The 15,016-nt window shown below is 44.1% G+C and overlaps 1 protein-coding gene across 1 annotated transcript; it reads left to right on the top strand.

The window, feature by feature from the left end:
* Window positions 1-4,214: 4,214 nt before the first annotated feature.
* On the top strand, window positions 4,215-13,204 carry LOC143285253 (uncharacterized). Its single transcript, XM_076592511.1, has 5 exons — window positions 4,215-4,318; window positions 7,758-7,925; window positions 9,491-9,711; window positions 10,637-11,270; window positions 13,148-13,204. The coding sequence occupies exons 1-5, from the start codon at window positions 4,256-4,258 to the stop codon at window positions 13,202-13,204; spliced, it is 1,143 nt and encodes a 380-aa protein (XP_076448626.1). The 5' UTR covers window positions 4,215-4,255.
* The last annotated feature ends 1,812 nt before the right edge of the window (window positions 13,205-15,016 follow it).

Below are 15,016 nucleotides of genomic sequence, written 5' to 3' on the forward strand. Positions count from 1 at the left end.
ATTTGTTTCACATTTGAATGTTACCATCAAAACAGCAAATAGATATTCTTAAAAGCGGAGAGGAGAAAGAGGAGATCATGCGTGCTGAGTTCGGAGACACAGGACAGATGACGGCTGGAATCAAACATGAACATTTGAAAAAAAGAAAGAAAAGAAAAGTACAATGGAGAAGACTGGTGTGACATTCGGAAGTGTCACACTTCAAGTATTCATAAATGATATGTCCACCCATCTTATTCAAGTATATATCTAAGCAGAGTATATCTGATTTGGTCATCGACAGACTAAAATACAAGTCGAACTGTTAGCATACATGTCTAAAACATCTGACTCCCTCTTGTGTGTGGTTTGTGCTGCTGAAGTTTAGGTCCTCTGTCAACCACGCTGAACAAACGCCATTGACAGTACTGGAAATCCTCCGAAATGTAAAGCTTGGACAACCCATGAGAATAAGGTTGAAAGACTAAAACCAACCTACTGATGGATAGTTGAAAGATTAGCACAGACATACTCTTTTTTTCAGATCAGACAAAAGGTTTGGTCCCAAAACAAGCATATTTATTTGCATTCGTAGTGGTTAGAATAACACATGTACACACACACACACTCTCTCTCTCTCTTTCTCTCTCTCTCTTCAAACGTAGTGATATATATTGTTTCTGAAAACAGATATATTCCTTTCTCAGTAAAATGAGGACATCGGTTGACACAGTGCCAACGTCATGAACGGACACACACACACACACACGCACACGCGCGCGTGCGCGTGATGGATATACTGCATTGCAACGTTTTGCAATCCCCTTTTCTGAAAGGTCTTTATTTGCTTCCAGGCGACATCGTAATCTGATATTTATAACAGCTGTAAATTATGCTCCAAAAGCAAATTGAACGCATTTGGTCCCCAAACAAGCATATTTATTCGCATTCGTAGTGATTAGATTAATATATCACTGACAGTGAAAAGACGCTAAACTAAAGAACGAACGAACGAACGAACTAACGAACGAACGAACGAACGAACAAACACACACACACACACACACACACACACATTTGCTATGGAATAGGGTGTTATTCTAAAGGACTGACGTGAGCGAGCGCAAGAACATTCATGGATGTCCAAAAACAGTCATGCGCATGCAAAAACACGCGCCTGCATACATACATATACACATACATGCATGCATATATGCATACACATACTTACACACATGTGGACAGAGACACCCACTCACAAAGCACACACACACACACACACACACACACACACACACACACACCACGCACGCACGCAAGTACAGACATTCATACATACGTATATACATGTACGCCTGCACAGTTATTTCCGACTTTCAGTTGGTTCCAACCCACTGAATCGACTTTGTTGGCATTACCATTTGGAAAAGTGAACCAATTAGTTTATCGAAGCGCGCACGCGCGCGCGCGTTTGTGTGTGTGTGTGTGTGTGTGTGTGTGTGTGTGTGTGTGTGTGCGCGCGCGCTTGTACGGGGTGGGGGAGTGGTGGGGAGGTCCGGGGGAAGGGCTAGGGGGGGGGGGGGGTTGCATGTGTTTGTGTGTATCAATGTGCATGTGCGTGCGTGTATCTATGTATATGTATGTGCGCGCGCTAGCCCGCGTGCGCGCGTATATGTTAAAAGATAACAATGTCATAATTAGTCATAACAATGTCATAACTAGTGTGAACTAATCATGCATTTAAAAAAAATTGCTTTGGGGACATGATTTAAAATTGTTATAAATATCAGATTAGGATGTCGCCTAGAAGCAAATAAAGGCCTTTCAGAAAAGCGGATTGCAGAACGCTGCAGTGAAGTATATCCAGCACGCACTGCGCTCTTGATTCGGAAGAAGTGCAAACCTTACTGAGGTGATGATGCTGATGTTGATATGAGTACTCACATAGCACCTATCCTCGGTCGGAGACCAAGCTCTAAGCGCTTTACAAACACGGAGTCATTTGCACAACAGGCTGACTTCCTGGGTAGAGCCGACTGAAAGCTGCCGGCCATTTGGGCGCTCGTCATTCGTTTCCTGTGTCATTCAATCAGGTTTCAGTCACACACACACATGCACACACTTGCAGACGTGTAACAGTTTATGTGTATGACCGTTTTGCTTATTTACCCCGTCATTTAGATACTCATACTCCGTTTTCATGCGCATGCTGGGTATGTTCCTGTCTCCATAAACCACCGAATGCTGACATGGATACGTGCGTATTTGATCTTCTGCTTGTGTATACACACGAAGGGGCTTCAGGCAAAAGCAGATCTGCATTTCTGTTGACCTAGGAAATCGGAAAAACCCATCTTCTACCCACCAGACGCCGTTACTGAGATTCGAACCCGGGACCCTCAGACTGAAAGTCCAACACATACGAATTATTTTAAAATGTTATTGTAGTAGAAGTGGTGGCAGCATCATCCATGTTAATGTGAAGTGCTGAGCAGTGTTAGCTGATCAAGAAGTGCGTGCCTTTGTACTGCTAAAATACAAGGAGAGGTCTCGGGGTTTCTCCCCACTGTAGACTATTTTAGGTATTTGTCACCTCTGTCTTCATCACACCGAAACTTAAAACGGGCAGCTTATTATTATTAGCTTTCTATTTCGTGTGTGTGTGTGTGTGTTTCAATCACCGAGTTAAACCTAAAAATTATGTACGAGCGCATTAAAAATCCTTTTTTTTTTTTTTTTTTTTTTTTTGAGATTTCCTCTCTATGAAGAACTATGATTGCCTTCAAGAACTCTATTTCCGAAGGAGAACATAACACCGGCGTTCTTAACTCCTGAGCTTTCTCCTTCTTTCACTTCTTCTTTCGCCTCTGCCTCCTGTCAATCATCCTAGTCACTAGAGATGTTCACTTTCACACACTGTCACCCCGGCTACTATAATGTCGTTCAAATCACTATCACCGAGTGTCACTTACCGTAATGTTGTTATTCAATGGAGAAGTTTCGACATCCGTTTATGATATTGACTGCAGGCTAAGAATGAACATATTATTATTGTGCTTTTATGCCAGTGTGAGTCAGATACAATAGGCTCATTGTTCGTTGTTTGTCTTTCCTTCATTTACCTTTCGTTCGATGAACATGTGAAGGTTATAGTCGCTTTTTTTAAACTTTTTTTTTACGGTAGTGTGTGTTGATGTGGGCATACATATGCGAGCTTGAGCTCGTTGCTGTCGAAGATTTTAATGCATTTTAGTGTGTGTTTTTTTCACACATGTGATATACGTTCGCGCGCGCGCGTGTTGTGACGTAAACTAATACAGGACACAATTACAATATCCTCCATCAGTGCTCTTTTGTCCGCCGCGAAGATGAAATAAGCCAACGCTTTTGTCCGCCGCGAAGATGAAATAAGCCAAAGATCCTGTAATCCTTTTTTTTCTTTTCAAAAAGTACTTGTTATGTAATGGATAAGTTCGGAATCGTGTTGTGATTGTTATACGCATTTTGTGAGTTTAAAAACATTTATAAAAAAAAATCGTGTGATTCATATGAGAGACGGATGGGTTCTGGAATAAAGAGAAATAGCCAGGTGCATCAATTTCGTCGATGTTTGTGTAACTGAGAAGAAAAATACTCAGCAATGAGTCGTAGTCAGAACACATTAAAAACTTGTGGAGTGATGGCCTAGAGGTAAAGCGTCCGCCTAGGAAGCGAGAGAATCTGAGCGCGCTGGTTCGAATCACGGCTCAGCCGCCGATATTTTCTCCCCCTCCACTAGACCTTGAGTGGTGTTCTGGACACTAGTCATTCGGATGAGACGATAAACCGAGGTCCCGTGTGCAGCATGCACTTAGCGCACGTAAAAGAACCCACCGCAACAAAAGGGTTGTTCCTGGCAAAATTCTGTAGAAAAATCCACTGCGATAGGAAAAACAAATAAAAAAAAAAACTGCACGCAGGAAAAAATACAAAAAAATGGGTGGCGCTGTAGTGTAGCGCCGCGCTCTCCGTGGGGACAGCAGCCCGAATTTCACACAGAGAAATCTGTTGTGATAAAAAGAAATACAAATACAACAAATAGTCGCGTTTCAAAACGCTGTCGGTGTTTGTAGAATAACTGGTACAGCAGAAATGGTGGTCGGTATATTGATTTAAAAAAAATGTCTAACAGTAACTGTTGGCCGACTGCATTCTATGTTAGTTTATACATTGTCTTTACTTTCATGTCAGGAAATCTGGAGCAGGTGCACTGTGTCTGCTTTCATTGACGTCCATTATGACGACAGTGACGTATCAACAACCAGCTGATGTCAGAACGGAGAGTGGGGACGTCACGTTGGTAAGATTTTTGGTTTGTTTCAGCGTCGTAGAATGAGAGAGAGAGAGAGAAAGAGAGAGAGAGAGTCCTCACGTAAGCGCGCACGTGTATGCGTGTTTGCGTTCGCGCACGTGTGTGTGGGGCAAGGGCAAGGGGGTGGGAGGGAGACAGAGACTGGGAGAGAGACAGAGAGAGTACGTGTGTGTATGTGCTTGAAAATACGAACGTAGAAACAGGATATAGTATAAGTGGTGAAATTTGTTTTGCACGATTATGAATGGTGACACACTTGTTGACGCACGTCATTCCTTTATCATTGTCGTAAGCAGGATTACTGCAGGCTGCGTTCGTGCTTTGTGTCACCATCACATACTTCTTACAGTTAGGCCAACAGCAAGGTGAGAACTGTAAGATCAACGGTTTCTCCACAGCAATGGAAAGCATTTCACAGCTTAGTCTATTGTGAAGGACTCTCAAAACTAACTGCCGAGATTGCACTGGATCTTAGTGCTGTAGCCTTTGGGGCTAGCTGGCCTTCGGGAACCATCCCAACTCCAACTGTCCTAAAACCCTCTTGGCCAAGAAAGTGGGGGATGCAACTTGGGCAAGACACTCTCCGCTACAATTAAATTCTATTCCAGAGAGTTGGGCCAGCAGTTGCCTCCTCTGCTGTTCTGATGGTCTTAGTCGGACACGACTATCATACACATATTGCAGATTCAAGATCATAAGAGATCCCCATGCGTTCTTTGACCCCTCGTGAGGTGTTGACGAATACAGCCAAATTAAACAAACAGAACATAACGAGCCCGAAGACCACCTTGAATAACATTTCACGCTCTTATGCGATTTCATGCTGGTGTTATTTTACCACTCCACCTTCAGTAATATTGGTTTTAGTAAGTCTTTAATCAGAACACATTAAAAACAAAGACACATATGTATATAATCAGTCACAAAGCAGCAACAAGATTAGAACATAGTTTTCTCAAACGAGTGTCCTGCCTACCCATAGGTCTACCTTATGTTACCTCTGTTCGTATTTAAAGTGTACAATTGCGCAAACTCCTTTCGTGTGTTTACATCTGAACAGCTGTTATTAGTTGCTTCCTGTGGATATTTTGGATTCCTGTATCGATGGCAGCTACGTTCTCCTACCGTGGCATTGTATATTGTCTGTTGATATGTTGCAGAGAGGGGGGCGTGGGGGTGGGGAGGCTACAGACTTTGCAGATATTTACAGCACCGTGAACTGTATCTATCGGCACAATACGATGGGTTCAGTTGCAACGTCTGAAGCACATTCGGAAGCGGTCTGTATGCCGATTACATATGATCCGTTTTGGGCAGGTTTTAGAAACTGTGATAGTATATGTATGATTTACTCTAAATTACTTTTTAAAGGTTTCTATTGCTGTTGTTTTTGTCTACTGTGATTATCGATTGCATGGATGGCTTGTCCCAGGCTGACATCTTAATATGGTTTATCTATATACACGTTGGATGATTTTCTCGTATTGTTTTTCTGTTTTTCACCACATTTGAATTTCTCTTGTTGAGAATACAAGTATTCTGTATTCTAAGTAACTCTGACGCAGTCTCCTTTGTCGCACTTTTGTGCAACCCGTCTGACGCGGTGCTGCAACTTTCCTTTAAGTTCTGATGCAAAAATTCACCAAATCTCTTTAGTTTCTCGATCATTAGAAAATTCATATGCGCCAAAATGTTTGTGTTTGGGGAGGGGGAGGGATGAGTGGTGTGTGTGTGTGTGTGTGTGTGTGTGTGTGTGTGTGTGTGTGTGTGTGTGTGTGTGTGTTTGGTTGGTTGCTTAGTTGGTTGGATGGTTGGATAGTTAGTTGGTTGGTAGGTATATTTCATATGGAACCCCGGAACAATTAAAGCACGGTGCACTGTGATGTCTACTTAACGACCAATTATTTTCGAAACGATTCGCTTGTGTTCAACCAAACTAAAAACAATCAGTATCAGTATCAGTAGATGCCTGACCAGCAGCGTAATCCAACGCGCTTAGTCAGGCCTTGAGAAGAAAAAAAGATAATAATAATAATAATAATTTAAAAAACAAACAAACATAACAAGCCAATTATTTCTAATGTTTATGGGTAGTATAGTGGAGTGATGGCCTAGAGGTAACGCGTCTGCCTAGGAAGCGAGAGAATCTGAGCGCGCTGGTTCGAATCACGGCTCAGCCGCCGATATTTTCTCCCCCTCCACTAGACCTTGAGTGGTGGTCTGGACGCTAGTCATTCGGATGAGACGATAAACCGAAGTCCCGTGTGCAGCATGCATTTAGTGCACGTAAAAGAACCCACGGCAACAAAAGGGTTGTTCCTGGCAAAATTCTGTAGAAAAATCCACTTCGATAGGAAAAACAAATAAAACTACACGCAGCAAAAAATACAAAAAATGGGTAGTGCTGTAGTGTATCGACGGGCAGTCCCTGGGGAGAGCAGCCCGAATTTCACACAGAGAAATCTGATGTGATAAAAAGAAATACAAATACAAATAACATCTCTGTACCATAGTTGTGTTGATAATTTTTCACTTACCGTGTCTTGTCTCGAACGTGAATGCCTAATGCTTGTTAGTTACTGTTGCCCTGAACTGCAGAAACACTCTGCAAGGACCTTAATCAAGAACTGGAGAGAGAGAGAGAGAGAGAGAGAGAGAGAGAGGGGGGGGGGAGGGAGGGGGACCCGTTGCATAGAGCATGGTAACTGGCAGAGAGATATACTGCATGGAGCGTGAGAACTTGTAGAAGGTTACATTGCGTAGAATACAGGAACAGGCAAACAGATACGTTCCATGGAACATAATAGCTAACAGAAAGAGAAACACACACACACACACACACACACACACACACGGTGCATGGAACATGAGAGTTTAACAGAGAAAGAGAGAGACATATAAACTGCATGGAGCACTGGAACTGACAGAAAGAGACAAATGCCGTATTGTCTGTCGTGATTGTGCTTCGTTAATGATGCTGCACATGGGCCTTCCACTGTTCACAGCGGATGGGAGAGGGGAGGGAGATGGGGGAGAGGGCGGGAGGCGAGTGGTGGCAGAAAGAAATCAAGACAGAAAAAAAATGAATGAAGTAAGACAAGAATGAATGAATGAATGAAACGGACTTAATGCATAACATTTAAATGAAAGCATGAATGAATGAATGAGACGGATAAAAAGGCGCAGAGGGGAGTGATAGAGTAGATATAGTAGGCCTATAGAAACACACACACCTACACAGATGTATATATATATATATATATGTGTGTGTGTGTGTGTGTGTATGTGTGTGTGAAAATATCTACATATATACATAATCTCTTTGTCTGTCTGCATGCACACACACACACACACACCAAGAAAAAAAAGGAGAAGAAAGAAATACCTTTTACTTGCACTATGTCCACTGCCTATTGTGTTGACGCAGAAGAGCGGTGTGGGGGCAGGCTTCAAGCACTGGGACAACCCGGAAAACCTGATGGACTATGAGACGTCCCACGTCATGGAGACCGTCATCAATGTCGTCTTCCTCACTGCTGTCGTCATCGTTGGCGTCATCGGCAATGTAGTCAACATGCTGGTCTTTGCCAAACAGGTGTTCGGAATGTTTTTTTTTTTTTTTTTTTTTTTGGGGGGGGGGGGGGGGGGGGGGGGGGGGTTGTGTGGACTTGCGGGGTTTGACTTTGGTCGGTTGTTGTTGTTGTTGTTGTGGTTGGTGTGTGTGTGTGTGTGTGTGTGTGTGTGTGAGAGAGAGAGAGAGAGAGAGAGAGAGAGACAGAGAGAGACAGTGTGTGTGAGAGAGAGAGAGAGAGACAGAGAGACAGTGTGTGTGTGTGTGTGTGTGTGTGTGTGTGTGTGTGTGTGAGAGAGAGAGAGAGAGAGAGAGAGAGAGAGAGAGAGAGAGAGAGAGAGTGACATGCTGGTCTTTACCAAACAGGTGCTCGGAATATTGTTGTTGCTTTTTTTTTTTTTTTTACTTGCGGGGGTTGACTTTTGGGTTTTTTGTTTTTGTCGCTGTAGTTGGTCTGTGTGTGTGTGTGTGTGTGTGTGTGTGTGTGTGTGTGTGTGTGTGTGTGTGTGTGTTGTTGTTGTTGTTTGACACTTATTAAAAAAAAAACAACACCTTTCATGGTCATTTTGCTTATTTTGAAAAAATCTCTCTCTCTCTCTCTCTCTCTCTCTCTCTCTCTTCCCCTCTCTCTGTCCTTTATTGAAGAAAAAAAACAACATTTTTTTAAAACCCAACATGTTTGAAAGATTCAAAGAAATTTAACCAACGTACTCCTTTTGGGATATGGGAGATATACAACAGCCATTGTATGTATCACGTTGATTCACATTTTCAGTGTGCATCACGTTGATTCACATTTTCAATCCAACAATGTCAAACAGAACAAGCATCAAAACAATAACAAAAGCAGATGAGAAGCGAGGGAGTAGCACCACTTTGAATGTGCAGATGATGGAATAGGAAAAAAAAGTAATAAAATAGACCAATAAATAAATTAATTAAAGAAAAGGTAATAAAACAAAAATAATGTATATTACATGACATGGATACGTACATAGCGCCTATCTTCGGTCAGAGAGACCAGGCTCTAAGCGCTATACTAACACGGAGTCATTTGTAAACGAGGTTCCCACCTGGGAAAAGCTGACTGAGCGCTGCCTTTGGGCTCTCATCATTCGTTTCCTATGTCGTATTTCAATCACACACATACTCTCTCTCTCTCTCTCTCTCACTCAAAAAGACAAGTTGCGGGGTTTCTTTTGTTCGTGTATGACCTTTTCTTTTAACTCCGCCACGTAAGCCATCATAGCCTACTCCGTTTTCAGAGATGCGCATGCTGGGTATATTCTTGTTTCCATAACCCACCAAAACACTGACATGGATCACATGATCTTGAACGTGATTATTTCATCCTCAATGTGCGTTTACACACGGAGGGGTTTCCAGCACTAGCATGTCTGCACATACGCTGATCTGTGAGATCGGAAAAAAAAAACACCCATCAAACGAACGTTTCTCAAGGCCTGACTAAGCGCGTTGGGTTACGCTGCTGGTCAGGCATCTGCTTGGCAGATGTGGTGTAGCGTATATGGTTTTGTCCGAACGCAGTGACGCCTCCTTGAGCTACTGAAACTGAAACTGTCAACCAGGGACTGCAAGACAGGATCAACGTGTGTCTCTTCAGCCTGGCTCTGGCGGACTGCGGATACGTTATCGCCCTCTTCATCTACAGGTCCTACAGCCTCCTGGCCTTCCTGTCCACGGAAGTGGGGGCCTACTGGAAGATCCGCAGCCTCAACACCATCTTCGGGGTCTTCTGGGGCTTCTCCGCCGTCTCCAACCTGTTGACTCTGCTGGTGTCTGTGGAGAGGTTTGTGATCTTTGTGCATAGATGTGTGCATGGAGAGAATGACTGGATGAAGGGTTTATTGTGTTAAGCCATAGGTCTACGCCCATTCACGAAGGGAGCAAAGGATGTGTGTGGAGTGAGAGAAAGAGACAGAGACAGAGAGAGAGTGAGAGAGACACAGAGAGAGAGACACAGACAGACAGAGAGACAGAGAGAGACAGAAATAAAGAAACAGAGAGATACAGAGAGGGGGTAACAGTTTTCTCTATGGTTGGATAGTTGGTTGGTTGGAAGGGATAGGCGTACAGGTGAGTTGATGGGGAAAATAGACCACCGAACTACAGGGAGAGGGGGAAGGGGGTGAAGGACTGAGTCACTGGATGAACGGCAAAGAGAAAGGGGAAGAGACAGACAGATAGAGACAGACAGACAGATATGCAGACAGACAGACAAATACATAGATCGAGGGATGAAGGGAAGGGGAGACAAGAAGAGAGACAGAAAGAGGACACACACACACACACACCACACACACACGCGCGCGCGCGCACACACACACACACACACACACAGAAAGAGAGAGATAAGGAAGAGACAGACAGGCAGCGTTATGGGAAAGAGGGGATTTAGGTAAGTGAAAGGAAGATCGATAACGATGTTAATATTTTTTTTTAACCAAATGTATGCATCAACTATATATATGTAAATTACAAACTCCCCATGAATTGCACCACCAGCGAGCCTGCTATGTTACTATAATGTCAGTGTGAACGTATCGAGCATTGCATCGTTATGATCACATTTTTCATGTACACCAGTATACCTGTCCGGTTGGGATTTATTTTTAAACTTACGTCGATATGAACACATCGAGCCCTTGCATCGTTATCATCACATTTTTCATACACACCTGTATGTACCTGTTGTTCTGTTTGTTGTTTTTAAGATGTCTGTGTGTGGTGAGCCCGCTCCGAGCCAGGCAGCTTCTGAAGACCAAGGTCATGGTGATCCTGATCGTCCTCATCTACTTCTTCTCCCTCTCCAGCTCCCTCATCTTCAACGCCAAATACACGGTGGGCACCATCACAGATTCCAACTCCAACACCACCAGGTACAGGGCGGTCTTCAGTGACTTCTACCTCCACAACAAAGTCTTCGTCGACATCGTCTACAACTACGTTCTGGCCATCGCCTTTCCCTTCACGTCACTCGTCGTTGTCGTCGTCTCCACCATCACCACCGTCATCTTCCTGAGGCGGGCCTTATCCTGGAAGCGGAAATCCGCTAACGTGGATGACGCCGTTGATAAAAAGGAAGCCGCGGTGACGAAGATGCTTCTGCTCGTCTGTTACGCTTACGTCATTTTCGTGACGCCGTCCGTCGTCAACGCTTTCGTTGTGCAGTTCGTGAATGGATGGAGGCCAACGGGGCGCTACTCTAACACCTTTTATGTGTACGTGGCGCTGATGCGCTTGCTTACCGCCCTTAACTCTTCTCTGAACTTCTTTATTTATTTTTTCCGTGGTTCTAAGTTCCGAAGCACTATTCGTGAGCTTTTCTGTGGCAAAAAGCAAAAGCAAGTAACGAATTAGGAGAAAGGGTATGGCTTTCTTACTAAGGTTTCTCTCATGTGTTAACAATAAATAATGAATATACATGTGTGTAGTTAACCCACTGGTTGTGTCTGAAGAGCTAACTAAAGTCTCAGGCACCTTATGCCTCATCCCTCTCTCTCGTTCTTAATGTCACGCACACACACACACACACACACACACACACAAGCTCGTCATAAGTAAACCTTCGATAATTCTCATCATTCATTGGACAGAATTATTGTGTAATGTGCATCAACCTATCACACTCGTACTGGAACACAATGCCGCCTGAATGTGTAACGTTTTGTGGTGTGTCTCAGCAACGTGCATTTTTGAACATGTTCTCCCTCTCAGTCTCTTGGCAGGTACAAAAGTCTAGGCACGGGCTAGACAGTAATATATAATTGCTGTAAGTACCCATGATGTGGTCCAGGATTCACTGCAGCACCAGAATAAGCTCAAACACGGGATGAGTGTTCTGGTGTTCTGTGTGTGTCGTCGGGTGTTTGCTCCACACAACTCAATACATGACTCACAAAGAGTTCCAGTTCATTATGACTTTTCCGCAGAATCAGCCCAGTCATTCTTGAAGGCTGACAACAGGTAGTAATCATAAGATTACGAACTGGCCAGTACCGTCTCAACGCCCACTTGTTCAGAAAGGTGAAGCTGGCACTAACTCCCTGCCTGCTCATGTGGTCTCGAAGACCAAACACCAGAACACATTCTTCAGTTTTGTCCCTTCTTGAAGGGACTCAGAGACACTGTATGGCCGACACCAACCTCTACTGCACACCAAGCTCCATGGTTCCAGACAGGACTTAGGGAGGACAGCGTCATTCACCAGACGTGCTGGACTGTCACTGTAAAAAGGCGAACAAGAAGATTTCGACTGACGACCAGTCTCAGCAAGACTGAGGCCCTTCACCAACTAGCCCTGGGCCCTGCCCTACAGAGCCACCTCCAAGTGTATACAGTAGACTCCTTCAATCACAGACAGTGTCATCTCCTCTGATCTCAACAAGAATCAGTAAGGCCAATCAAGCACCAGGACGATTCAGAGCACACTTGCTGAATCACCACAACATCAAGCTGCCGACCAAGCTGAAACGTACCAAGCTGTTGCACTATCGAATCTGCTCTACAGAAGTGAGGAGCAGCTTGGTGGTTAAAGCGTTGGATTTTCAATCTCCTGGTGGGTGAAGGATAGAGATTTTTCCAACTTCCCAGATCAACATATGTGCAGACCTGCTAATACCTGAACTCCTTCGTGTGTATACGCACGCAGAAGATGAAACACGCACGTTAAAGATCCTGTAATCCATGAAAGCGTTTGGTGAGTTACAGGAAACAAGATAATACTTAGCATGCACACCTCCGAAAACAGAGTATGTCTGCCTACATACCGGGGTAAATAAACAAACAAAAAGAAAAACGGTCATACATGTAAAATGTTACGTCTCTGTATGAGCGTGTATGTATGCGTGACTGAAAACTCGTGATTGAATGACACATGAAGCTTGAATGATGAGCGCCCTGTTGCAGCTGTCAGTCGGCTCTACCCAGGTAGGCAGCCTGTGGTGTAAATGACTCTGTTTGTAAAGCGCGTTGAGCCTCGTCTCCGACCGAAGATAGGCGCTATATAGGCTAAGTATCCATATCATCATCAACATCATCATCAACAACAACAAAATAGAAATCTTCTGCGTGACGGGGGTTTTGATGGTCTTAACCCAGAGTAGACAGTTTTCTTTAGGTCTTTCTTTGACAATATATTTTTTCTGCTAGGTACATGCGCCCTCCTAGTTCCCTCGCGTCTAGTCTATATCGCCAGAAGTGGCGTCTGCGACGTACACCACCAGATCCAGATTTCTCGCTTTGAGGAGAAGCAGCGGGAGAGTCGACCAAACTGCTGGTGACGTTCAGATCATCGCAGGTTTGTCGACCTTTCTTCTGTTTCTTGAACTACGCCCACAGGTAGGAAGACAAGACAAGACAAGACAAGACAAATTCTTTATTTCGAGGATAATAGATAAGCACTGGTGTGCTTTTTTTACATCCAGTCCCTGCCCTGAATAGGGTCTACACTACACAATATTTAATAAAATGAAAGCATGGTGTTAGTAAAGATACACAACAGAGGGGAAAAAAATGCATAAGTCAAAACAAAAACAACAACCACACACACACACGCACACACACACACACACACGGACGCACACATGACATACAGGCACTAGCATGGTGTTAGTAAAATGCACAGGTAAAAAGAAAAAAAAAGGAACAAAATCAAAGCAACAAACACGCACAACACACACCGCATTACACATCAGAATGGGGGATAGAGGGTGAGGAAGGTTCTGTCAACCATACACATTTGACAAACAGTATCAATAAAATGAACGATTTACATTACACATTATGGCATAAGGTGGGAAAGGCAATGTTTTTTTGAAGGTGGTTGGGCAATGGTGTTGTTTAATTGTTTCTGGGAGTGATTTCCAACACTCGGACACTAGGAAAAACTAAGCAGCTTGGGAGATGATCAATAATTTCATTTGCAACGTTTACTCCACTACCTTCATTCCCTGCAGAAAATCAGCTGAATTGTCACATTTTGTGATTGAAGTTGATTCATAGGACTCTCTCGATCTGGGTCATTCTCCAGGTCAAAAGTTCTCCAGAGAGTTTCTCGACACTTTCATCGTTGCATTTATCACTTGATGATGGCAACTGAGAGGACAATCAAAATTCAGTCTTGTTCTTGAGGTCTGATAATCTCTAAAACATTTAAGAGGAAAAAGTAAAATCATGCACATGTACATAGCTCCCACTGGGTTGGTATGATATTCCAGGTTGTTAAACCTTCCTGTGTTAGTGCAACATTTTGTCTGTTGACGAGCACAGTAACAGAATCCTGGCTTTTGAAGGAAACATGCGAAGATTATCAACCTTCTTCTCCTTCTTCAAGTTGAGTGGCCACAACCAACAACTTCATTTTTTCGCTATTTTGACTTGGAAGGATGCTGTATTTTCCCTTGATGGTGTTAAAAAAATCCCAACGAAATCATGTCCCTAAGCTGTTATAGGTCTAACTGCACGTGGAGCTACCAGCAAGCTGCCAAAGGTTTTCTGTCGTCCTTGGCCCAGAGCCGAACACAGCCAAATGCTGTATCAGGCCCACAATACGCACATCCAACAGCTAAGCACAAAAGAGGAAATCGTTGGATGGGCATGGGTGGATGGGGTAAGGGGGGGTGTGGAGATGGGCAAGGATAAACGGACTGATGGACTTGGGGAGGGAGGGGGTCGGATCTATCAGATAGTGTCTGCACCATGCCTGACAGCAGGATGTTGTCAAGAGTGGTGATGATGGAGACCGTTTCATCCACGCAGAATGTGTTCCAGTCCCTGATGGTGCGCGGGGGAAAAAACGAGAAGTGGTGGTAGTCTGTCCTGCACTGGGTCAGTCTGAACTGCTCATCACTCCTCCACAGCCCCCAGCTGTAGCAGACCGCAGCTTGTTGTGCTTCATATGGCCCTGCCCAACGTGCATCTTATGAAGCATTGTGACGCTTGCTTTCTTTCTACTGTCCTGCAGGGTCGGCCACCCAAGGCTGTGTTGCAGAATGGCACCAACACTGGAAGTGGTGTTGTAGCGATCCACACAAAGCGTGCGGCACTTCACTGTACTGCCTGGTGTTGATCAATGTTCCTCTGAGTGCATGGGC

Source organism: Babylonia areolata, chromosome 8, assembly GCF_041734735.1.
Source record: "Babylonia areolata isolate BAREFJ2019XMU chromosome 8, ASM4173473v1, whole genome shotgun sequence".
NCBI classification, from domain to species: Eukaryota; Metazoa; Mollusca; class Gastropoda; order Neogastropoda; family Buccinidae; genus Babylonia; species Babylonia areolata.

Bases quoted from the DNA above. Each gene is read 5' to 3' on its own strand.
- LOC143285253 (XM_076592511.1), top strand. From the start codon at position 4,256: ATGACGACAGTGACGTATCAACAACCAGCTGATGTCAGAACGGAGAGT. The intron at 4,319-7,757 runs GTAAGATTTTTG...GTGTTGACGCAG, and splicing joins AGAGTGGGGACGTCACGTTG to AAGAGCGGTGTGGGGGCAGG. The intron at 7,926-9,490 runs GTGTTCGGAATG...ACTGTCAACCAG, and splicing joins TGCTGGTCTTTGCCAAACAG to GGACTGCAAGACAGGATCAA.